This window comes from Amaranthus tricolor, chromosome 12 (genome assembly GCF_026212465.1).
Source record: "Amaranthus tricolor cultivar Red isolate AtriRed21 chromosome 12, ASM2621246v1, whole genome shotgun sequence".
NCBI classification, from domain to species: domain Eukaryota; kingdom Viridiplantae; phylum Streptophyta; class Magnoliopsida; order Caryophyllales; family Amaranthaceae; genus Amaranthus; species Amaranthus tricolor.
Window position 1 is genome coordinate 11,707,806 of NC_080058.1, and position 25,972 is coordinate 11,733,777.

At 33.6% G+C, this 25,972-nt stretch overlaps 1 protein-coding gene across 3 annotated transcripts; it reads right to left on the reverse strand.

Annotated features, from left to right (window-relative positions):
* Positions 1 to 11,521: 11,521 nt before the first annotated feature.
* On the reverse strand, positions 11,522 to 23,707 carry LOC130797345 (uncharacterized). 3 transcript variants are annotated; one of them, XM_057659927.1, is made up of 6 exons: positions 23,215 to 23,707; positions 17,829 to 18,546; positions 15,387 to 15,756; positions 12,329 to 12,675; positions 12,172 to 12,211; positions 11,522 to 11,843 (listed from the first exon to the last, which is right to left on the reverse strand). In XM_057659927.1, the coding sequence occupies exons 1-4, from the start codon at positions 23,489 to 23,491 to the stop codon at positions 12,625 to 12,627; spliced, it is 1,416 nt and encodes a 471-aa protein (XP_057515910.1). In that variant the 5' UTR covers positions 23,492 to 23,707; the 3' UTR covers positions 11,522 to 11,843; positions 12,172 to 12,211; positions 12,329 to 12,624. The 3 variants fall into 3 exon arrangements, with proteins under 3 accessions (XP_057515910.1, XP_057515908.1, XP_057515909.1); XM_057659925.1 differs by lacking the exon at positions 12,172 to 12,211; XM_057659926.1 differs by lacking the exon at positions 12,172 to 12,211 and having other exon boundaries at positions 11,522 to 11,866.
* Between the last annotated feature and the right edge of the window lie 2,265 nt (positions 23,708 to 25,972).

The window sequence follows — 25,972 nt, forward strand, 5'->3', positions numbered from 1 at the left end:
AATTGTGTTATATATTAGTTGGAATCACAATCCTCTTTTTTTAAAAAAAGATTAAGCTTCATCAATGGTGGAAATAGTGATGTTGAAGAAGACAACAATGGTGGAAATAATGATGTTGAAGAAAGAAATTAAGTTGGTGTTTTAACCTAATTAAAGTTTGTAGTTTAATATTTTAAAATTTTAAATTTGTTTTTTTTTTATTTTACTTGTTCTTGATTTTAGGATTTTAAATTTGGAAAAGATAAGTGATGGTGCTGTCCTGGCTTTTGTATTCATAAAGAAGATCATAAAAGATTCAAAATGATAACCCTTAACAATTAAAGGTGGTTGATTAAGTACCTAAACAATGGGCTTATAGTAGCTTGAATTATAATATTATGTATTTGAATTTATAATATTGTGTATTTGGGTTTATAATATGGTATTTGTCGTATTGTTATGTATTCATATTTGGGACTATGTTTGAAGTATAATAGTGTGTATCTGGATTTACAATAATGTATATATGGGTTTTATAATAGATTATACTCTCTCCGTTCTCTAATGTTCTTCTCATTTGGAATATTCCACCTTAAGGAGAGAGGAATTTGATTAATATTTTTGACACATATTTAGAAGATAAAATATATCCATGTGAGATCTCGTTAGATTCGTTTTAATGTATACTTTTTTATTATGCATTTTTTATTATGTATATTTAGAGATATTGAGTGTTGGCTCTCTTTGTTGGTTTGGATGATGAGTTACCTTTTGGAGTGTCGTTAGGGCGTTTGGTTCCAGCATGTATTGTAGATATGCTTGGTGTGTCGGAGTTTTGTGGTTCTTTGGAGGTAGATGGTGGAGCTGTGATTAATGGTGAAGGATTGACGACTTTGAGAGGTTTCGGTTGAGAGGATTTGGGTGTTCTCTTATTCCCCTTTTTGCTTGATGTTGATTTTGAAGTTTTCATAGTGATTGTAAATGTGAAGAAGAAGTGAGAGTGAATGAGGGAAATTGACGGTTTGAGAGTTGGTAAAGTAAGAGTGATGATGTGAGATGGTGTGACAGAGGGTGAGGGGTTATATTGATGATGAAAGGACGGTTATTTGAGGAGTTGCACTACAATTAATTTAATTAATTGCATGTGTGAACAAAGTGGATTAGTGGGTAAATTCATGAATTGGTAGTTAATAACCGTTTTTGATCCGACCCTCATTAATGTAATGTTGACCATCAATAAATAATAGGAAAAATATAAGAAACTGCCTAATCTATACCCTTTTTTAAAAAAAACTACCTTATGTAAAAGTTTTTGCAAAAAACTACCTTATATAATACAAATCTTTGCAAATGACTACCTTTTAACGGATTTCGTTTGTTGACCGTTACTTTTGGCCGTTGACCATCACGTGAGTCTCACGTGACTTTAAAAATCTTTCCTTCTTCTTCAATGAGGGTCCTTCTTCTTCTTCTTCTTCAGAAGCTTTAACCCCATTGATGCAATCGAGTGAAGAAGAAGTTACTTTGGAGGATGTAATTCTTCTTCAATGAGGGTCCTTCTTCTTCTTCTTCTTCTTCTTCTTCTTCAAGTTCTTCAACTTGTCTAAATTTCAGGATGAGGAAGCAAAATTCAAAGTGACTTTCACGAGAAGAAAGTTAGGGTTTAGGGAAAGACAGGTTCTGACTTCAATTTGTTTATCTTACTTGATGCAATTTATTTGTGGCAAGATTTAAAGAAAGTTAGGGTTTAGATAAAATTTGAAATTTCAGATTTTTTTTCATATAATGACAATTTAATTAGTTAATATTTAGTGTTTTCGATTTCAAAGTCCTATTTGGTAGTAAATCAGGTTGTTTAGGGTTTTCGATTTTTATTAACAATTTAGGGAATTTGAATGCTATTACTTCATTGACTTTGAAAGATGGATTTTGAACAGTACCTTCTTCCTTTTCCATTTTCCCATCCCTTTTCCTAATCTGTCAGAAAGCTTTATTTTGTGCCTTTTCCCATTTTCCCATTCCGTTTTTTTCATCTTTCAGAAAGTTTTCCCCCTCTCCTTTAACTTCAATTCCTCCATATCTCATATTTCCAAGGGACAATTTAAAACCCTTTTCTGCACTTTCTTTTTTATTATTGCTTTAATTGATTTCAGATAAAAGATATGGAGGAATTGAATCAATGGGGTTAAAGCTTCTGAAGAAGAAGAATAAGGACCCTCATTGAAGAAGAATGAAAGATTTAATAAGTCTGAGACTCACGTGATTAACAGTCAACAAGCGAAATCCGTTAAAAGGTAGTCATTTGCAAAGATTTGTATTATATAAGGTAGTTTTTTGCAAAAACATTTACAGAAGGTAGTTTTTTAAAAAAGAGGTATAGATTAGGTAGTTTCTTATAATTTTTCCTAAATAATAATGTTGGTAATAAAATCTAAGAAAATAGATAAAGATGTCCTCACCCTTTTTTTTATTTTTTTATTTTTTTGTTTTTTATATGAGGACTATCTTCTTAAAACAAATGCTGCTATGGTTTGATCAATTAAAACATGCATTCAAGAAAGCAAACATAATACGTACTCTAAATAACTGCATACCTGAACCTTTTAATGGTTAACTTCTTAACCAAGGTTTTTATGGATGAATCAGCCTTCCAATTTTCATTTTGCCTTGAGGAGAATGTTTGTCATAAACTTTAGTGTAGCTTAATCATGCCAAGTTCTAACCTCATCTTTTCATGTTGTTCCCTTGGAAGTGGTTTAGTCATGATGTCTGCTATTTGCTCATTAGTATTAACATGCTTAACAATAATATTTTTATTTTCTACATTATCCTTAAGAAAATGATGTCTTATATGGATATGTTTAACTCTAGAATGATGCACTGGATCTTTAGATAAGCATATGGCACTGGTATTGTCACAATAAATAGGTACACATTCAAACTTAATACCAAAATCTCTTAGCTGATGTTTGATCCAAAGCATTTGGGAAAAGCAAGCTGCTGCCACATATTCTGCTTTTGCAGTGGATAATGCAACAGTATTCTGTTTCTTGGAACACCAAGATACTAAACAAGAGCCAAGAAAATTGTACCATACCTGAAGTGCTTTTTCTGTTTACTAGATCACCTGCATAATCTGCATCACTATAACCTTTCAAATCATAGACATCACCTTTAGGATAAAATAGGGACAAGTCATTTGTTCCCTTCAAATATCTCAGAATTCTTTTCGCTGTTGTATGATGTGAATCTTTGGGGTTTGATTGACTAGCACATAAACCAACACTAAAAGCAATATTGGGTCTACTTGTAGTTAGATATAATAAAGAACTAATCATGCCTCGATACGTAGTTTGATCAACATCAATACCATTTGAATCTTCATCTAATCTAACATTTGTAGCCATGGGTGTGTGGTTAGTTTTAGCATTATTTAGACCGTATTTCTTAAGAAGTTCTTTTATATATTTTTGTTGATGAATAAAGATTCTATTAATTGTTTGTTTAATTTGCAAACCAAGGAAGAAATTTAATTCTCCCATCATACTCATTTCAAATTCAGTGCTCATTAGGTTAGCAAATTCTTTACACAGCAATTCATTGGTAGCACCAAAAATAATATCATCAACATAAATTTGAACAACTAAAATATCAGAACCTCTAATCTTAAAGAACAAGGTTTTGTCAATTTTACCTCTAACAAAGTTATTTTCAATCAAAAACTTTGATAATCTTTCATACCATTGCCTAGGAGCTTGTTTTAGCCCATAAAGAGTTTTATCAAGCTTATAGACATGATCAAGAAAAGAGGAATTTTCAAAGCCAGGGGGTTGTTCCACAAAGACTTCTTCATCAAGAAAACCATTCAGGAAAGCACATTTCACATCCATTTGATATAATTTAAAATTCATAAAAGCAGCAAAAGAAATTAAATTCTGATAGCCTCTAACCTCGCTACGGGAGCAAATGTCTCAGTATAATCAATCCCTTCTTGTTGATTGTATCCTTTAACCACGAGCCTTGCTTTGTTTCTCACTATGATTCCATGCTCATCCAATTTGTTTCTAAAAACCCACTTTAGTCCAATTACCTTCTTGTGTTTTGGTTTGGGTTCTATGTGCCATACTTTATTTCTTTCAAATTCATTTAGTTCATCTTGCATGGCAATAACCCATTCGGAATCTTTTAAAGCTTCTTCGTGATTCTTGAGTTCAAGTGTTGAGAGGAACGCAAAGTGTGCACAGAAATTTCTCATTTGGGATCTGGTTTGTGTTCCCTTATTCAAATCATTGATTATCAAATCAAGTGAATGACATTTTTTGTATCTCCAAGGTTTGGGCACAAATTCTCTTGTGGGAACTGTTGTAGGCTCAGGGTCATTAACTTGATTGTTATTCTGCTCATCTTCAACTGGATCAGTTTGCTCATTTATGGGAACAGCTAGATTGGGAACAGCTTGCTGGTCCTTATTTACTAGCTGTTCTGTATTGTCTGGTACTTCGGTTTGTTCTTGAATCAGCTGTTCTCCTACTGTTCTTTGATCTTGCTCTTTCGTTACATCTTCATCATTTGCAAGACCTATTTTAACATTATTGTATCATGTTCACTTGTCATAAAGTTAGTTTCATCAAAAATAATGTGAACGGATTCTTCTACGCATATAGTTCTCTTGTCGTAAACTCTATAAGCTTTACTATGAGATGAATAGCCAAGAAATACTGCTTCATCACTTCTTTCATCAAACTTTCCTATGTTTCGTTTTTCATTAACATGAACAAAGCATTTACATCCAAACACACGAAAATAGAAAATATTCAGTTTTACACCTTTAAACAATTCATAGGGTGTCTTAGAAGTGATAGGTCTTATCAGTACACGATTTAAAATATAGCATGCAGTATTGACAGCCTCGGCCCAAAAATTCCTAGGAAGACCACTAGCAATTAACATGGTTCTAGCCATTTTCTCTAATGTTCTATTTTTTCTTTCTACCACACCATTTTGTTGTGGTGTTCTAGGTGCGGAAAAGTTATGACTTATTCCATGTTCATTACAATAATTCATAAAGCTTGAATTTTCAAATTCTTTACCATGATCAGACCTTATGTGAATAAATTGATTATTACTAGATTTCTGTATTTTGTTAGCAAAAGAAACAAACTCATTAAAAGCTTCATATTTAGTTACTAAAAATAAAGTCCATGTAAATCTACTATAATAATCAACAATAACAAATACATATTGTTTGCCACTACGGCTTTGGATTCTCATAGGTCCACAAAGATCCATATGGATTAGCTCAAGCGGTTTTGAAGTGGTCACTACATTCTTTGGTTTAAAGGACGACCTCACATGTTTTCCTTTGGCGCAAGGATCACAAATTTCATCGTTTAGGAATTTTATGGATGGCAATCCTTTACTAGGTCTTTTGATCTTAAGGTATTAATCAAAGAAAAGCTAGCATGACCTAGACGTTTGTGCCAAAGAAGAGTGTCTTCTTCTATGACACTGAGACAAGTCAGGCTCTGGGAAAAGTGTTGATGTCCACAACAAAAGTGTTCCCTTTTCAGATCCCTTCCAGAACAGTGTCTCCTGTGTCACTCCTAGAAATAATACATTTTTCAGAAGTGAAGTTTACAGAGTTACCTTTGTCATAAAACTGAGAAATACTTAGTAAGTTATGTTTTAAATTTTCAACCAACAATACATTATCAATTGCATGGGAACTTGACCTTCCTACTTTTCCTTTGACGATGATTTCACCTTTCATGTTGTCACCGAAAGTCACAGTTCCCCCATCATAGGTTTCCAGTGAGAGAAATTTTGATTTATCACCTGTCATGAGCTTGGAACACCCACTGTCGAGATACCATGAGTTGTTCCCCCTCATTAGAACCTGCAAGAAAAATTAATTGTTAGAATTAGGAACCCAGTTATTCTTGGGTTCCTTGTCGATTTCACATGAATCAACTTTCTTAATCCAAATACGATCGACATAGCTTCTATTGGAGACAATATGTAGTTCCCTTTTGGCACACTGGATTTTTAGATGTCCAGTTTTTCCGCAAAAGGTACAGACTTTGCTACTTAGAAGATCAACATAAACCTTTTTCTTTTTATTATTCTTATGGTATTCTAGGCCTTTTGAATTTTGACTTTTAGCATTTAGAATCCATTTGGGAACATTTTTTATTTTCCCTTTTCTTCTTGAATTTAATTCAAGTTCTAATTTATCATTGTCGGTTTGGTTGGATTCTAAGTTGATTTTCAATTTTTGAAAATCAGAACATAAATCATTGATAGATGCGTCATTTAATTCCTTGTTTAAGCTTAGTAATTTATATTGAGTCAATTCAACATTAAGAATAATTTCTCCTTTTTTACTCTTTCCATTGTTTCCTTTAAAATGACATTTTGATCTAGCAAATTAAAGAATCTATTTTGGACATCGGATCTAAAGGTATTTATATAAGAAACATGGTCTTTACTAATCTTAAGGTCTTTTTCAAGTTGGAGACATTTATCATTATTTTCTTTCAATTTATCTTGTGTCTCCACAAGCAACTCAATTAATTTATATCTATTTAATTTAAACAGATGGTTAGGAAATGAATTAGAAGACTTTACCTCTTTTCCTTTGGACTTCTCATTCTTGCTTTCGTGTGAGGCCATGAGACATAAATTAGCTGTTTTTTCTTCTTCGGGGTTTTCGGTCTCAGCATCACTCTCGGATTCTCCCCATGTAGCTATCATGGCTTTGCGAAAGTTGGTTTTGTTGAGATTTCTTTTGTTTGGTAGTCTTCCTATATCCCTTGCCTTTCCCTTGCCCTTTTCATTTTTCTACATAAGGCACTCTTTGATGAAGTGATCTGTACTTCCACATTTGTGGCATTCAAGGTTGGATTTTGTATTGGCAGATCTTCTTTCTTTATTGTTTCTTTGATTGGTGTATCTGCTGTTCCTGAAGAACTTCTTGAATTTTCGTACCAACATGGCAACCTCCTCTTCATTACATTCTGACTCTTCTTGATCAGCTGCTGTCAGAGCCATTCCCTTGTTTCGGGAACTGTCTGCTGTTCCCAGATGTAATTTGTGAGTCATAAGGGAACCAGCCAACTCTTTCAGATTGAACTTTGTGAAATCTTTTGATTCTTGGATTGCTGTGACTTTGGCTCTCCAGCATTCATCTTGAGGGAGACTCCTTAGAATTTTCCTTACTTGTTCATCGGTGGGAATATGTCTTCCAAAAGAGACAAGTTCATTTGTGATGTTTGTGAATCTTGTAAACATCTCTTGGATGTAGGTTTCATAACGAACCGTTCATACTTTGACATCAACAAGTCAATCTTGGAACACTTTACTGCACTTGTTCCCTCGTGGGTAACTTCCAGCAGGTCCCAAATTTGTTTGGCAGATTTGCAACCCATAATGCGGTTATGCTCGTTTGGTCCAAGACCACAATGAAGTAACTTGATGGCAAGAGCATTCATCTCCATTTTCTGAAAATCTTCCTTTTCATATTCGGTTATGGGTTTGGGAATGATTTCGTTATTGGAGTTTGTAGTTGTTACCTCAAAGTCTCCAATTTCGATAACTCTCCAAACTTGATAGTTTTCGGCTTTGATAAAGATTTACATCCTATTCTTCCAATATGTATAGAATTTTCCATCGAACATAGGTGGCCTTTGAGTAGAGTACCCTTCTTCCATTCGTTCATTCATTATCGACATCTCTAAAAATACCAGGATATTGCTCTCAGGGTTTCCTGATCAAATGAGGAACAAGGCTCTGATACCAATTGTAAACAGTGTTAGAGATGGGAACGACAACAAGAGGGGGGTGAATTGTTGTTTTAATAAGTTTAAGTATTTAGCCATGTTTTTGCGAAATTAAATTGAAGAATTAAAACTTAAACTTAGTGCGAAAAAGTAAAAGAAACAACACAATTTTACGTGGAAACCTTCTAGGCCTAAATAGAAGGAAAACCACGACCCCTCTGGATTTCAAAACTCTCCAATATGTTTTAGGCAATTCGTTACAATTACATAAAACAACTTGCTTCACTCGAAGCTTCTCTTACTAGGCCAACTTCTCTTTCTCTTTCTCTTTCTCTTGCTTCACTCGAAGCTTCTCTCTTAGCTTTACTCAAAGCTATTCTCTTCGAAGCTTTCTAATTCTCCCCTAGACTTACCCAAGCCTAGTTACAACAATTCTCTCAAAAACCCTTTACAAGGATAAATTCTCTAAAGATAAAATTAAAGAGTTGCACAAGAAAATATTATAAGTTAATTGGCAATTTTTGAACAAAATATTTCTTGTTATTTTATCAATCTCTCTCGTATAGATTCTACATACGAATGCAAAAATTGAGGAACAAACAAGTCCTCTAATTATAGAGTTTATTTAGCTAATAAAAAGAAAGTAACTACCCATTATTCCCTTATCCCTAAAATTAAGGAGAATAATATGGATATTGAATTACAAGGAAAACTCACGGTTAAACACTTGTAATTATTCCCATAACAAAGGAGAAATAAGTGGAAGCTTGATGCTTAAGCAAAAAGCTACGGTTCCCCTTTTTCTAATAATAGGTAAGTTAGTTACTCACTTAATTTAGATCTAAAATAAATGCCTATTTTTAAGGAGAGAAATATTCCACTATTTTAAAATCACACGCTTATTTTAAGGTGGTTTAAAAAATATTTTGCCAATTAACTTAATTATTAAATAATACAACAAATTAATTTTAACTAAAACATCAACTAAAAAATCAGAAAATATAATAATCAGAATTTTCCAGCAGACTAACTTCTTCAGACTCCAGTCTAGGAACAATGTACTTTTTCCATTTTTCAGTAACGTCAGATCATCAAACTTGGGAGCAGTAGACCTCCTGTCTACATTTGACATCCTAAGCGATATACCTTATCTAACTTCATTAGATTCTTTTGACGAGTACACGTTCATAGACAAAGTCATAGACACTATCAACGATCTTAATCACGATCGGATATCGACCTGCATACAATCTCTAAAAATACATTTGTTTATATAAAGTATAGTCATCATCAAAACCTAAGAGAGCCAACATTGAGGTTTAAAATATGTTTTGAAAACTGTGTATAAAGTAAATGGGAAAAACAAAAAGAAACGGAGGAAGTATTTGTGTTTATAATTGTGCGTAGTTTATATATTTTGGATTTATAAAGTAATGTTATAATCCCAACAAAATTATATTATACCCCCCAACTAAACAATGTTATAATCACAATTAAACTAAGTTATAACCCCTAATAAACTATGTTGTAATCCCAATGAAACTATGTTATAACACCCATTAAACAATGTTATACTCCTAACTATATTATGTTATAAAACCAACTAAAAATGATATAACCCAGACTACACAATGTTATACTCTCAACTACATCAACGTATGTCAAATGTTCACATTTATAATACCAATTATATTATGTTATAATCTTAAATATAAGTTATTATAACCCCGAATATACTATGTTATAACCCCAAATAAACGACAAATATATTATGTTATAACCCCAAATATATTGTTACTACACAATGTTTACTCCCAACTACATCAACCTATGTCAAATAATCACAGGTATAATACCAATTATCTTTTGGTTATATCCCCAAATATATGAATATATAACCACAAATGCTGTTATTACAATTCTCCAAAAATTAGCCATAGTTGTCTTCTTCAATATCACTACTTTCCACCATTGATGAACCTTAATTTTTTTTTTAAAAAAAAAACAGAAGAATCCAATAGCTTTTATTACTTTTCCTAAATGGTATATATTGTTGTCTTCTTCAACATCATTGTTTTCCACCATTGATGAAGCTTTATTTTAAAAAAAAAACTCACAATCGAATTCAAGCACTAAATCTTCCATTGTAGTATGAAAAACTAATTTCTTCATTTTCAAGGGATAAATTAGCGTGGGGAAGAGGCAGTTAATGATTAGACTTTTCATATTCCCGAATATAATACACTCGCGCAGGAAGAAAGCAACAGTTTGTTTTGAAGAAAGCAACAGTTTTTTTTTTTTTTAAAAAAAAACAACTTAAAAGGGAGATGTAGGTTGGACTCTTGAGAGGCATCTATACTATAGACAGTCTCTCAAGAGAGGGCCTATATAGGGAAATGTAGCTATCTTGGCATTTACCTCCTTCAAGACCATTAACTTCCATTCACAAAAACTTGCAATCTACCACTTCTAATTCCGAATTTTTAAAGTTGTTAAGCAAAAAAAAAATTAAATAAATAAACTAAGAATCAAACATTTTCCAAAAGTAAGCGTGAAAATCTCAAACCTATGGTTTGGAGCTATTCGCAGTTAGTAACTGCGAACAGGTCAAAAAAGACAAAATAGTTGTTCGCAGTTACTAACTGCGAACAGCTATTTGACCTGTTTTGACCTGTTCGCAGTTAGTAATTGCGAACAGCATGCTGCACAAAAACAGGTCAAAATAGTTGTTCGCAGTTACTAACTGCGAACAGCTATTTTGTCTTTTTTGACCTGTTTGCAGTTACTAACTGCGAATAGCTCCAAACCATAGGTTTGGGATTTTCACGCTTACTTTTGGAAAATGTTTAATTCTTAGTTTATTTATTTATTTATTTATTTATTTTTGCTTAACAACTCCAAAAATCTCTAATTCCTAGAGTAGGATTACCCATGGATGATGGATCATGAACAAGACTAAGTTAAGAATGTGTCTTTTTAAGGCACAAGCTCATCCTCTCACTCAACTTTGTTCTTTTAGAGCGAAGTGTAAACATTGAACATGTGTCATTTATTGGGATGATTTATACAAAACAAAATTTCAATATTAATAAACCCAATATATTTGACCTGCACAAAACACAATATTATCAATTAATTCAATATACACCCAACTATCGCGTAATGACCAAACCACCTTTATTTTTAGCAACAATAATAAGGATGTATTTTGAGTGATTAAAGAATAATTAGATATATTTATCAGTTAACAACCCCTATACTTGAATAGTTAGAGCGTAATTTGAGTTGATAAGGATTAGTTGGAATAACTAATAGTAGTATCGAATTTCCAATGCAAAATATCTTTATACCAAGCGAGAACAAAGATTGAAAAGGTTTTGAATAAATACACCACGTGGAGGTAGAACAAGGGCTAATAGCAAAGGCACTTCATGAAGTGAAAGCCTTAACCGCAAAATTTCTGAAGTCAAGGTGGGCAACACTCTTCCAAAATGTGTAATCTATATCTATGGAAGCTCGTAGCTCCGCTTGTGCAATTTGCGGAGGTACTAACCAAGACAGCTGATATTGTGGGGTTCCAGTTCAGAATATGTAGCAATGTTTAATATGGATTGAGCCAACAAAGATATGGCCATCAGGGATGACGGAACTTCAATTTCTACACCCTACCAAATAACGCTCATTCTGTACAAAAATACGACATGAAGACCAATATAGACAAATCAATACGTCCTAGAATCCTACATTGCACGGGTAACGGGGCCTAACAGTGAACTGATAAAAAGAGATTTAACACATTAATACATTGTGTTGAACAGTCGGTCAATCTGGTTTAGTATGGAAAATTGTAAAATGGGCTTATACTGTCATAGCAGATGCATTGGTAAGTCAAATACTGCTATATTAATACAAATAATGATATGCTATGCATCCATTATCTCCATTAAACATCTCTGAAACTATAAGCTATTCCCATTGCCTCATGATATTGACACCGCTTTGATCATCCAGAGTCCAAACCAGTGATACTAAATGAGCAGTAAATTCCAGTTTGGCTTTGCCTCCCTCTCCACACTTGTTCGGTTACTACAAAGAGAAATGCATTTATACTAATATATCAGTGGCTAAAGTATGTTCAAAACAGATGTAGCTAAACGTTCGAATTATTAGTGGAGCAATTCTATCCTCTCCCAAATCATTACAGATTACAAGTTCTTATTAAATATATTTCAGCCAGCTATTACAAAAATATCAGCTGCTAAAGATATGTTCTGAAAAAGATGGTGTCCAAAACTATTAGTTAAGCAATTCCTTTTCACCCCAATTCATGATGGATGACAAGGTTTTTTAAATCATAAAAAAAAAAAAAAAAAAAAAAAAAAAAGATACACCACCATTTATTGGGAACATTTACCAGAATTTTGGTTTGATCCTTCATGTTATATGTTTCCGTCCTCCATCAAAAAATTGAATAGATAACTTAGTTTTGTAAATCAACATGACACATGTATCCAAACAAAAGAGTTAAGGTTGACAATATAAATTGAATGAAGTATTAGTGCTTAACGTACCTTATCCAAACAAACTCGCACCTGCCCAGGCTAATACATTTAATTCTTTCTGTTCTCACAATTTCGTCACCGATGGCAGCAATAGATTGAGATGCCTCCCAATCACAGGATGCCCTGCACAATTATGCAAGGAGCCTAAACGCAAACTAAGGACAGGCTGGCTAATTGTTGCACAAGCATTTCAATTGTAATCATTCCAGCCAGCCTCAGTTCTTATGCCTGTACACCCTGCCACATAGAATGTGCTGCCATACAAAATTCCATGCAAGCAGGGTGCAGGCACAAGCCCAAGCCCCTCAACGGGGCCGGGCTAACCCAAGGGATGCATCATGGTGCTGCTGTTGCAACTGCACAAAGTAGTAAGAGCACACAATTAATAACAAAGTATTTAATAATAACCAGCAAGTAAATATCCATTTGTTCCCCATATAGTAATAACATTGTTGTTATACATCCATTTGTTCCGCTTATTTCCCTAAACTTTTCAAGGCTTGGAACCTGATCCAACAGCTTGATAGGTGGCAGGCAATCCAAGCATTTTGAAAAGGGGAGAAAATATAGAAAACATTGCCAAATAGCTATTCATGCAAACACAGTTTGATGGCTCCTAGTAGACTACACAAATATCAGTTACAAATGGAAATACATAGAATCAAGGCCTTAACGATCCAAAAGTTTTGAATCACTTAACAATCTTAAAATCCCACTAATCACTTATCCTATCTAAAATCAAGAAATAATACACTTAGGATCCGTTTGGTATAAATTTTTTAGACTTGGGTAATGGAAGGAGTTAAAGCATCCAATTAGTTATTGTTTAGTAAAAAAAAATTTAACCGATTCCATTTTTTTGGGTTAATCATTACCCTTGTTTTGATTCCCCTCATTTTCTGAGTATAACAAGAAGAAAGGAAATCACCTTAGTGTTTCCCTTACCATATTAATGCCAAACAACCAATAAGTTTAACACTTATTGATACCATTTTCTTTACTTAATCCTTTCCATTCTATTTCTTTTTATCCTCCATACCAAACGTCCTCCTCATTGGAAAAGGTTTCCTCTCTTTTTGGCAATAACACTTTAATTGAGATTCAGGAAAGCATGGTTTTACTAATTCAAAATATAACTCCACATAATGCAGGAAAGTGTGCACCACAATGACCCATTATGCCACTGATCACCTGGATTACCGTTTCTTCAATTTGGAGCTAACATAAATCTTATTCAAGCCTTCCATTTTATCTCTCTATTCTCTCCTACCTAATAAAACAATCTCAAGTATATCATTTCCAGAAAAACAACTCTCAACTTCCAGGAAGACGGAAATCATTAATAGTATCATTTTTGGTCTACCAAAGTTTCTTTCCAATATGCTCCAAGACCAGCTCAGTATAGTTACCCATTCTCAAGCCCAATAGAACATGCCTCAACCAATATGGAAAGAAAGCATCTAATTCAGAATTCTGACTGCTCGAGTTTAAACAGGATACACACTTCGTACAATTTTTGAATAAACTTTTCAGAAACCTGGTCTGCATGGGGTAGCCCACGCCATAGAACTAGATGAATCTAAGTTACAAGTAGGAGCAACTATTACATGTTTGCAATTGCTATGTCCAAGGTCACAAGGCCTCTCCAACGCATGTGGACTGTGGAGCTCTAAAGTCTAACCAGTGTCTCCAGTTCCAAACACGTTATATTGTATTGACGTTTAGTCAGGAAACACACTTCATACGTTTTTTTGTTTTCTTTTTTAATCATGAGGAATCCACCCATGCAAACAGGTAAATTCAAGGTAGAAGTAGGAGCTACTATCACATGTTTGCAATTGCCATAGTAAAGGTCAAGATCTGAAATCTTTTGCAATGCAAGTGGTGCTCTAAAGTCTAACCATTGTCTGGAGGTATCTTGAAAAGGTACACACAAAAAAGTTTATGCAATTTAGAAGATTTAAGGCTACACCTGAAATCTTGACAACACTAATGAATATTATATTATAATTATAATTATAATACTCAAAATGCACAAAGATTGCTTTTGGAAGACACTAATTATTAGCATGAAATGGAAGGACAGAAGGATTAGGGCTAGGGTAATTTCATCCTGCAAGGAATATTACAACTGTTTTGCTGAATATATAGCCAAAAGGAAAAAAAGAGAGAGAAACTTGATCCAAACTAAGCAATTTGAAAAACATCTTTTCTTATACCATCCTATAAAAAAGCTTAGTCCCTGATATACCCTCCACTACCCCACTTATATTGAACACACTTGACACTTAAAAGGTAAAACCATGTTCTGTTTCCAAACCAAAAGGAAAAAAAACCCTAACATTTACACCCACACAGGCCTTACTGCTACAAAACCATGAAAATTTTCAAGAAAAATGGGAGATTAGAAATATATAATAGTATGCCCCATAACTGAATAAAGGTGACAAACCATACTTCTTTTTTTCATTCATTTCACGTATTTTCTCCTTTCTCATGCTTTTGCGTAAAACTAAAGCTAAACTACCCACTTGTTAAAATAGAGACAAAACAAAGCAAAAAACAACTGGTCAGTGATAAATAGCAGAAAAGTTGTAAAGTGAAATTTTCACTAGAGTAGCACCTGAACATGCAAACAAGCATAACACAAGAGAGGCAGCACAAGACTACCATAAGATGATCTATAGAGAAAATTTACAACCATTAAAATTTGCTTGAAGAAGATTAAGTAAAACAAATCATACAAGGGGAAAGGGAATATTATCCTCACACACTTATGTAAAGAACTACACCGACCAAAAATGATATTCAAAAGACAAAAAAGGAGTAGAGTATGACAAGAAAATTAAAACTTTGGCAAAGGGTAAGTGACACAGTCAACTGTAACAAAAAAGGAATTAATTGGGTAGACAAACGCTGTTGAGCAAAGTAGGATCCCATCTCTCTCGGTCTCTCTTTGGCTCCATAGGAGAAAGAGAACCCAAAATTATGACAAAGGAACCTATTTTTTTGCTTGGCTCCCACTCCCAACATTAAATCCCAGAGAATGTAATGAATAATTGCATACCTGTTGATATGTTTGGTGAATATGTTCATGGGGATGAATGAATGGTATTCCAGGACGTTGACAAGGGGGGTACTGAGTGGTGTGTAGATAAATAGCAGATGCAGAACGAGGATTGACATGGTTTGGACTATATGCGGCCATCATAGTCTCTGGATGACCATAATTGAGACCTGCAGGATTAGATGGAGACACCCATGGTCCAGGTAGATGCTGTGGGAGAGGCCGTGGTGGATCAGCAGAAATCTGAGGCCTAGGAGTTGACCCAAGTTGAGGAAATTCTGTATTGTAATTAAGGGCCGGAGAGTACATTGGTTGGACGGTATAGGGTCCAGCACTAAATCCGAATCCAGGGTCAAACCTTTGAACGTACCTGGAAAAAGTACCATCCTTGAATATTAGAGAGGGAACGGAAGCTTTTGCATTATATTTAAGATGTAAATTGAGAGAAACTAAGAGCCATGTTTTATTAAAGCATCTTGTTTCAAATTAAGTACACCAAAATAATAGCTCATTTGGCAATCTAATTATTGACATGTATTTGAGGTCATTACTTTCAATATTAAGTGATAATATTTTGTATTATTGACACCATTCAGTATTAGGATGATGTGGTATATATGGTGCTTTTAAACAGTTCCCTTTAACTAGTTCTCAAAACGTGAAAAGAAATGGGATTTCACAATACAACAGAAACATTATGTAATACCAGAAAGATTACTAGAGGCAAAGAATTCTATTTGAATATTGTAGTATATAATTCTGCATTACTGACAGACAGAAGCGACCAAAGAATCAGAAATAGAATCACCCATGATCAGTTATCAATAGGGGCCACTCAAAAGCGACATGGAACTTGACTGCTAGCCTATTTGGCACTACATGAGATCTCAGAAACAAAGTTTGGAAGGGCAAAAAAGGTAACTTTCCAGAACTAGAAGCTAAAAGGCTAAAAAAGCTAGAACATATCTAAAAGCAGTCCCCAGAGATACTAGAGAAATATCAGCCAAAAGTGAGTGATGATCCATAATTATTAATGTATAAATGAACAGAAATTTTGCAGCATAAAGCAGTTTCTGGCAGTTTAAAAAAGTCTTCCCGTCCACTATAACAGAGAACTGTAATTCAAAGGGGGCTGCCTTTCTACTGATATAAACTTCAAGCAGATTACATTCAAAAATTGGATAAAGCCCAGATTTAGTACGTATCCAAGAGTTAGACACGTGAAATTCTATATTTAAGGGAGCTGGAACTCATTTCAGAGTCCAAAATGCAAATATAGACACAAGAACATGGGATCAGTTGCATACATTTTATAAAATTTTATTATTGCTGGTATTATTCTTAACTTGCTCCTTTCTATTTTGGGGTATATTTTTCATCCTTTTGATTTTCGGTTTTTCGCAAAACATTCCCCTTTACTAAAGCAAATATGTCAAGATCATTGTGGTTCCTACTCCCAACCACATTTCTTGAAATGCTAAAAACTCCAACGTACAAGAACAAGAACTACAATGGACGCATTATTTAACTATTTAAAATTATTTTAAAAGAAAGGTTAAAAGAGAAGTGCAAATAGTTATGCAGATTAACACTGAAGGCTGACTTTTTTTCTCCCTTCTCCCACAAAACAACTCCCCTCTCGGCTCTCTACTTCCCCTCTCTTCCCCATTTTTATCTCCACTCTGCAAGATGCTTCATTCTAGTGCACTGCTGACCAAAAACAATAATGCATCGGGTTCAGTTCACATCAGCCAAAAACCCCAAATTTTCATTCTATGACCATCAGAGGTCTACTTTGAACTTTTTTTGATGGAGTCTGCATTATAGCTTAACCCAGTGAGAAACCTACATCCTGCCCCTCAAATAAAGAAAATGTAATTCAAATTAATTTCCTTTCTACACACACACACACAAATGCACATGTAGGTTCACAGGCACGTGCATTCATGCTTGCTTTGAAGATGGTTGAGGAATTGAGGCTTATATGATTTTAATTTGCCACCAATGTACTTTTTAGTTTTTTCCTTGTGCTACCATTCATTTGGCTCTTTGCCTGGACACATGGATACTAATTACTAGGGCATATAATTTGAATATGAAAGCTTTTAGATTCACGCTACAAGGATTGCTTCCATTGTATTCTGTCTTACGGTCATGCTCTTCCTTTCTTTTCCATTATTCTCTTAGTGATATGGGGGATTGAGGATATGGGGGTGTAGATGTGGCATTTTATTATTGACTTAGGCCAACGTCCCCACTCAAGAAATAAAAGGGAGACTTCAAGGTTAGCAAAATTAACTGTTGCCATCTTGATTGATCAAAAACCAATGATATTTTTTTGTGATAAAGTACATAAACCAATAATTAACAGGAAAGAATCTAAGGGAGTGAGAAGCAAACTATTTAAATTGGAAGACTCAATAAAACACAAGCATAGCATACCTATCATAATTGCGGTCATAATCAGGATCTTTGCGGTCGATTTCACGGTCTCTAAAGATAGCTACCCTATTATTGGCTCTGTACCTATTAACAGGGTCCTTTTCTGTCTTATTTCTAGCTGATCTATTGTTAACGCTCGAAGAATCAACTACAGTAACAGCCCTTCCGCTGCTCACATCAGAGCTTCCTGGAGCAGATTTATCATCAACCTTTGCCATTCCCATAGAAGTGAGCTGTAAACTATCTGTTTTTTTAGGCTCAATTTCAGCTTTCACACTAGGAGAACCAATATGGTTATTTGAGTTAAAAATGCGTGCACGAGCCCTGTTGTACTCTTCTTTCCTTTCCTCAACACTTTTGGAGTGATTTGATTTTGAAGAACCTGAATGACAACCAACTAACAAACTTGAATGTTTCTGAGGCCTCTGTTTTATGGCGACCTTGATGGCACCACTGTCTTCTTGGGGCAAACTTACAGGAATATCAGCAAGACGTATACAAGGCAACCGACACTCAGTTGTAGTCTTTTGGACAATAATTCTAGAACCAGATCCATCAGGGAGACTATTATCTAGCAAGACCATGGATTGTAGAAAGTAATGCTGAGCCACACGATGAGCAGCCAGCCTTAAATAAGAAGTTGGAAGCTGTTGAAATTCCATCTGTTGTCTAGTAGGATCCTGAATGAACTTCTCAACATCTTGTTCCATCCGCAAGACTGGACAATGCAAATATTACATCCAGACATCAGAACTAGTAAAGAAAATGATTTTGTATGGCAAAATCACAGGAAACAGTAAACAAAGAGAAGACCATGATTTAAAATAACATGAATTAAATACTAATTAAATTCCCTTCTGATGCCAATGACATTAATAAAAGTGAAACTTATGGTGTTGAAGTAACTAAGTTAAAACAGAAAAATAACAGAGCAGATCCTCACTGCTTGTGGAGCGACTGCAATAATTAATGACAATAGATTAAAAAAGGTGCTAAATTTTCCTAAGCTAAATCAGATCGTCAAGGGGCAGTATAAAAAAACCTTAATTTACTGAAATGTCGCTACTGTCTAAAAGGCAAGCAAGCAAGCGAAATTCTCACATTATCATGCTCAATGAGTAGCAAAATTATAAGTCTTCTATAGTAAATAACCAAAAATAAAAAACTAATTTTTGTTAAAAAAACATTCTGAATTATTCTATATATGCTGAGCTCAGAAGATTAAGTCTCAAACTCAGATTGCTCAAAAACCAGATGCTCTCAAGCACGTATTTCACCTGAGCTAACTGGTTCCAAGGGGTATTTATACCACCAAACTCTATGCCAAAACTAGCAACACTACAGGTAGATATGAAGTAGTTACAATGACCGCACACAAAATTCACAAGGATGTAGACATGCCTAAGAAAGGAAACACTCCAAACTCAGATCATTCAGAACTAAACAATTTCACAATACTCATACAAAATCCAAAATAACCATGCAAAGTATTTTCTGGAACTTAATTAAAGCTGAAGATACACGAGGGAAAGCGTGAAGTAAACTGTAAATAGGCTTCAGGTCGAGCAGTGATTGGGCAATTCCCACACTAATATACTTTAGCAACAAGAAGTTCATTAATCTAAGGACTAGGACCATGTAATAAAAATGCAAGCAATTTGCCTTCTCAAAGATATTATTTAGCTCAAAAAACACAAAGTGAAGTTGAAATCAGCACATTTATCAGACTTTGGATAGACGTAATTAAGCTCATAGAAAACAATCAATTGCTGAACAGTGGCAATGTCACGGATGAGGTACCTCACAGTGTTACGAATCATTCTACATCAAATGACGCAATGTGAATTGTTAACTTGAATAAATCTATTTTATCATAGTAATTCAAGTTTTCGAGAACATATATTAAAATTAAAGCTTATAATAGACGTTTTAGAACCTAATACATATTAAAGAAGATTATAATGGCTAATATGTAAGAATAACAACTGGTTGTTATGTAACAAAGTTTTCAGGAATGGTAAGCTCCAATTCCGTAACAAAGCAGCCATTATATAATGGATTGACCTCATTTTTATTCAATGATTACACTAAATGAAGAAGTTATCACACTAGAGTTGCAGCACACACTCGATGCTAAAATTGTGTGTTTATTTTATCTTGGTTGTACTATATGATGCATAATAGGCATTATAAGAAACCCAATGACTAGTGTTTTGGTGCATTATTCAGCAATGTGATCCCTTAAAGAACTCTACGAGCATCAAATTCAAAGTAACTACAAAAATCAACCCCATACTCCAAATAGCAATTTGTTTCATCAATTAAACTTCTGCTCCTGAAAAAAAATTCAACTTAAAAATCAAATTCTACGTGAAACTCATCAAATTTATTTGCAGCTATGTCCCCATCTAAAATCAAGCTGATTAGAGTACTTGTTTGGCGAAAGAGACATCATAAGCCTTTTTAACTATTGCACAAATGAACCATAAAGATATAATTATACCATCCTTTAGTCTCAACTTCGATCAAACTCGACTTGTCAATAATTATAAGGTGCACCAATCCACCTCACCATCTCAACCCACTTTAAAAAAGAGATGATCGATTTGAGAATGCATGCATTTAACAAAACTTCACCATCATCTTCAGCTCAATTGTTATCCATGAGTGTATCCTTGACTGTTGTTTGATTCTAAGTTTGACTAAATAGGTTGCAAATATTTGGACTACTCAAAGAAAATCAAATGTTTTATCTAGTAAAAACAAACACCACCAAAAATTCCTTAATGTGCAAATTGCCAAATTATTCAAACTAAGGAGCTCAATCATTATTTTCTCAGCTGAACAAAAAATTAGTAGCAAAAACAAGGAATAAAAAGATTTTGGCACTTAAAACCACCAATGTAGTCAACCACTGACACTCCTCTTAAGTAATCCATTCTTCATCATTATGCAGAACTTTAGAGGATTGAAGAAAATAAAAACCTAGAAAAAGAAGTCCTTCAATGCATATCCACATTATGAAAGAACGTACCACACTACCACTATTAAATATAACATACAAAATAATTGAAAATAAAGAAACTAAAAAGTACTTATTAGCCAAGAAAAAAAATTGCCACTAGTGATGGCCACGGTCTGGTTGGACCGGTTCCGATTCCGGTCCGATTTCGATTCCTAATAATTGGAACAATTCAAACCATTGAGTTGACGGTTCCTTAACGATTCAAAAGAGTTGGGCGGTTAGAATCATCGATTCAGTTCTTTTTTTATGTTTTTTAAATATAAATATAAAAAATCATATAAAGTACTATAATAATGTAGATATACCATTATTGATTATTATCGAAATTTATTGTTTGTCAATCATTTTTAAAATATTTGCTAAATCGAAGGAAAAAATAGTTAATAAAAAAATTGATAAATTAATAATAAAAATGATTAATAAAAAAGGGAAAAAAATGGACTTGAACCCTAACGGTTTGCGGTTCCACAGGATGGTTTTTGCCAACGGTTTCATGGGGTCTTCAGAATTTTCATTGTAATCTGAACGATTTGCGGTTCGGACCGGTTCGATGGTAGCGGTTTTAGGACGATTCTTCAACGGTTCAAGACCGATTCGATTTCGGGTAACCCGCCCCGAGACCAACACTACTTGCCACTATACAATAGTTTCAACACCAAAATGACATAGTTTCCTAACATTTGAATAGTTTGACTCACATCCAACACACCACATTCTCTAAAAGTAGGGACATATAACATCTTGATCTTGAACAACCACATTCATGGACTTGCTTGATGTGATGAACTTCTGACCAACAACATTTGTTTTTTATTTATTGATGCACATCATCACCAAAACCTCATTTGTCAATACACCTAATCGTTAAACCTTCCAGTAATGAAGCACCTCCATCATGGTGCACTTCACAAGATATAGTGTGAAAATAGATGAATTATAAAGTTCATAAAATAAAAAAGAATCTTTGACAAACAGCAATTCTAAGTGTCTGGAGACAGAACTACAAAGCATTCTTAGGAGGCATCATTATACACTTGTAGTGTAGTGTCCCATAACAGCATTTTGAAGTTTCTCCTTCCCCTTATAAAAGTTATCCAACAATGATGTTAGAAAAAATATATAAGATGGCTTTAAAACACAAAAAAAATCCAAAAGATCAAAATTAGGGCAAAAATTATTTTAAACAAAGAGTCCATTTTTCATTTTTATCATTACCTTCTTCTTTCCCCTGATTTTTAGCACTCACAGCCATTGTGCACACAAGTCATGAACCCCAAACAGAAAGGATCATCCACCAAATATTACAGAATATTCTAGAAAGATATTGACTGGTGAATCATAAGTCCATTAGCATCGCCAAAAAGTCCTATACTAACATGCAACGCTAATATGACACATAGAAGAAACATTTCCTTTTAAAACATAGCACTCTGCACTCCTTGTGGGGGGAAGAAAACAAACATTGATCCAAGATGATGAATATTAACTCCAGGAACTTCAAAAGCGCTATTTAATATGAAATACACATACCAACACGACTTTGTAATCTAAGACGCTGTCATACTACATTAGAACAAATTCGCATTAGAGTTGGCCATTTTCAGTCAAGCAGCAACGAATAACATTAACATAATAGTAATAATTCAGCCAAAGTTCCTGATTTCAGACACTAAGAACCCAATCAGCACTGATGAAGATACATGTCCAGACACAAGCTGATTCTTAAGGCCTTAGATATATTCTGTTATTTGTTGAAATGTAGTTTAATTTTGCACGAGTACTTTGCTCCATATTACAGAAGATTCTTGGTTGATTACGAGAAAGAACAAAGAAGCAAACAAGGAGGTAAACCAAAAGAAACAGAAGAAAGCTACACGGTTACCAGGAAAAGAACAGAAAGATCAAGAGCAATATGACTGCTCTGATTCCATGATACAATAAGGTGTTTTGAATTGGAAAGAACAGAAGCTTGGTTTGAGATACACAACAGAACATGAATGAATGCAATGGATATTATTCTATCTGTATCGAACATGCTACAAAGGGAGAGCTCTTATACAAAAGAGGCTCAAGGACAAAAACGGATAAAAACAAGAAAACAAGATTACTAACTAACGGAGAAAAAACTAATAGCAATTATTTAACAAACAAAAACAACAAATAACAGAATATATCTAAGACCTTAAGAATCAGCTTGTGTCTATGTATCTTCATCAAGCACCGGAAGATAATACAATTTGGATTGTTCTGGTACCTTTTAAAAGAAAAAGGCACACGAATGCCAGACAATCAATAGATCACACGAAGCAGAAGAATCAACCCATATAAATCACAAAGATGATAATATAGATTCAATCTTACTTGATAATCGCTCACGGGGATTTTGTAAAGCCTCGCGAAGGAACTGATCAACTTGATTAATAGCATCATCGGATATCCCTGAACCTCCAACATTTTCAGCATTAGCGCCACTGGAAGAAGCCAAATTGAGCGAAGCAGAGGTAAAATCATTAACAGAAATAGTATTGCTAAGAGAAGCAGAATCTTTAGCAGAGGAAGAAAGCATTAATCTCTTCATACTTTCCTCCACATCTGCTACCTCCCATGACTCAGGATCTTCAACAGAACTTCCCTTCATTTCTCAAATTGAAGTTGCTAGGAATTTGATATTGATGTGATCATCAGAAAGCAATTGTTTGCATAAAAGAAACCTTGATTTGAGTAAAAGATTTGAAATTCATTGAGGTACGGGAATTAGGGTTTGGCAAAAACAAAGTAAGGGCAAAGATAGAGGTGAGAAATTGACAAAAGCGGAGATATGGTAAGATAATAAACACTTTTAAATTGCTGGGTAGAGATGGTTACGCCTTAGGTTAGACTGCGAGAGCCTTTTTTTCTTTTTTTTTTTTTTTTTTTTTGAATAAAGACTGCGAGAGCTTAGAGTTGTTGATTAATTACTTTTCCATTTCGGATAATTTTATACGTTAGCATCGTACAATCTACTAATTTATAAGCACATGTCACTATTATAATGTATTTTTCGGATATCTGAAAATGCGATCCGATTCCGACCCGGATTAAATTAGATATCCGGATTTCGGTTAACCGGTTTTATTAGAATGTTTTTGCTTTTATATTTATTTTTTTTGTCTAGCATTGCCTAATTTAGTTATGAATAATAAAAAATTAAAATGTAAGAGAAAAACATAAAATTTAAGACAGAAGGGCTTTAAAATGATATCGGTCAGTCAGTCACTATAGTAAAGTAGTATTGTAGTAATTAGGAATCCCACTTACTATAATAAATTTAAGACAAAAGCTTTTTCATATACATTATTAAGCATCCAATTCACTAGCGCTTTAAATGAAACTAAGACAAAAATTAACAATGAAGGGAGTAAAGAAGCGCTGAACTCAGGTTTCAGAAATTAGGAGGCGTTGCATTATGAACTATTTGTATTTAAAATTTTTAAAAAATAAAAATAAAAAATAAACCGGATACCCGGATTTACCAAAAAAAACTATCTGTATCCGACCCGAATATCAAGTTTGGAAACTGGGTACCCGATCGGAATTATCCGCTTTTTGATAACGGGTAAAATAGGTTTTAGGAACCAAATTTTGGATAATCCGGGTCGAGTTTTCCAAACCGGATATTTTTGAACATCCCTACTATAAATTAAGAGTTCACAAAAGAAGGCTAACAGACCTTCTCTTGAGAGACCATCTATAATATAGACGCCTTTCAAAAGAACCCAGCCCACATTACTATATTTAGAAAATATTTTAATTTAAAAAAAAAGCTACGGTTTTTAAAAAACCACGCACGTGTCATTCCCAAGAGAAAAAAACTATTGTGTTTTTGAAAGATGAAATGTTTTCTGATTTTTTTTCATTTCCCTTCTTTAACCATCGAACATACACCTTCTACAACCTGAAAATCTTGTCTAACAATGGAAGAGATGATGCTTGAATTCGATTGTGGGTTTTTTTTTTTAATAAAGCTTCATCAATGGTGGAAAACAATGATATTGAAGAAGATAACATTATATACTATTTAGGAAAGGTAATAAAAGCTATTGGGTTCTTTTGTTTTTTTTTTAAAAAAAAAAAATTAAGGTTCATCAATGGTGGAAAACAGTGATGTTGAAGAAGACAACAATGGCTGATTTTAGGAGAATTGTAATAAAAGCATTTGTGGTTATATGTTCATATATTTGGGGATATAACCAAAAAATAATTGGTATTATAACTGTGAACATTTGACATAGGTTGATATAGTTGGGAGTAAACATTGTGTAGTAACAATATATTTTGGGTTATAACATAATATATTTGTCGTTATAACATAATATACTTGGAGCTATAACATAGTATATTCGGGGTTATAATAACTTATATTTAAGATTATAACATAATATAATTGGTATTATAAATATAAACATTTGACATAGGTTGATGTAGTTGAGAGTATAACATTGTGTAGTCTGGGTTATATCATTTTTAGTTGGTTTTATAACATAATATAGTTAGGATTATAACATTGTTTAATGGGCATTATAACATAGTTTCATTGGGATTAGAGCATAGTTTATTAGGGGTTATAACATAGCTTAATTGTGATTTAACATTGTTTAGTTGGGAGTATAAAATTATTTAGTTGGGATTATAACATTACTTTATAAATCCAAAATATTATAAACTACGCACAATTATAAACACAAATATAATCTATTATAAACCCATATATACAATATTATAAATCCAGATACACACTATTATACTTTCAACATAATCCCAAACATGCATTCATAACAATACGACAAATACTACTATTATAAACCCAAATACACAATATTATAAATCCAAATACATAATATTATAATCTAGCTACTATAAGCCCTTTGTTTGGGTACTTAATCGGCCACCTTTGATTGTTGAGGGTTGTCATTTTAATCCTTAAAAGGAATCTTTATGATCTTCTTTGTAAATACAGAAGCCCAGACAGCACCAACACTTATCTTTTCTAATTTTTAAACCCTAAAATCAAGAACAAGTAAAATCAAAAAAAAAACAAATTTTAAAATATTAAACTACAAACTTTAATTAGGTTAAAACA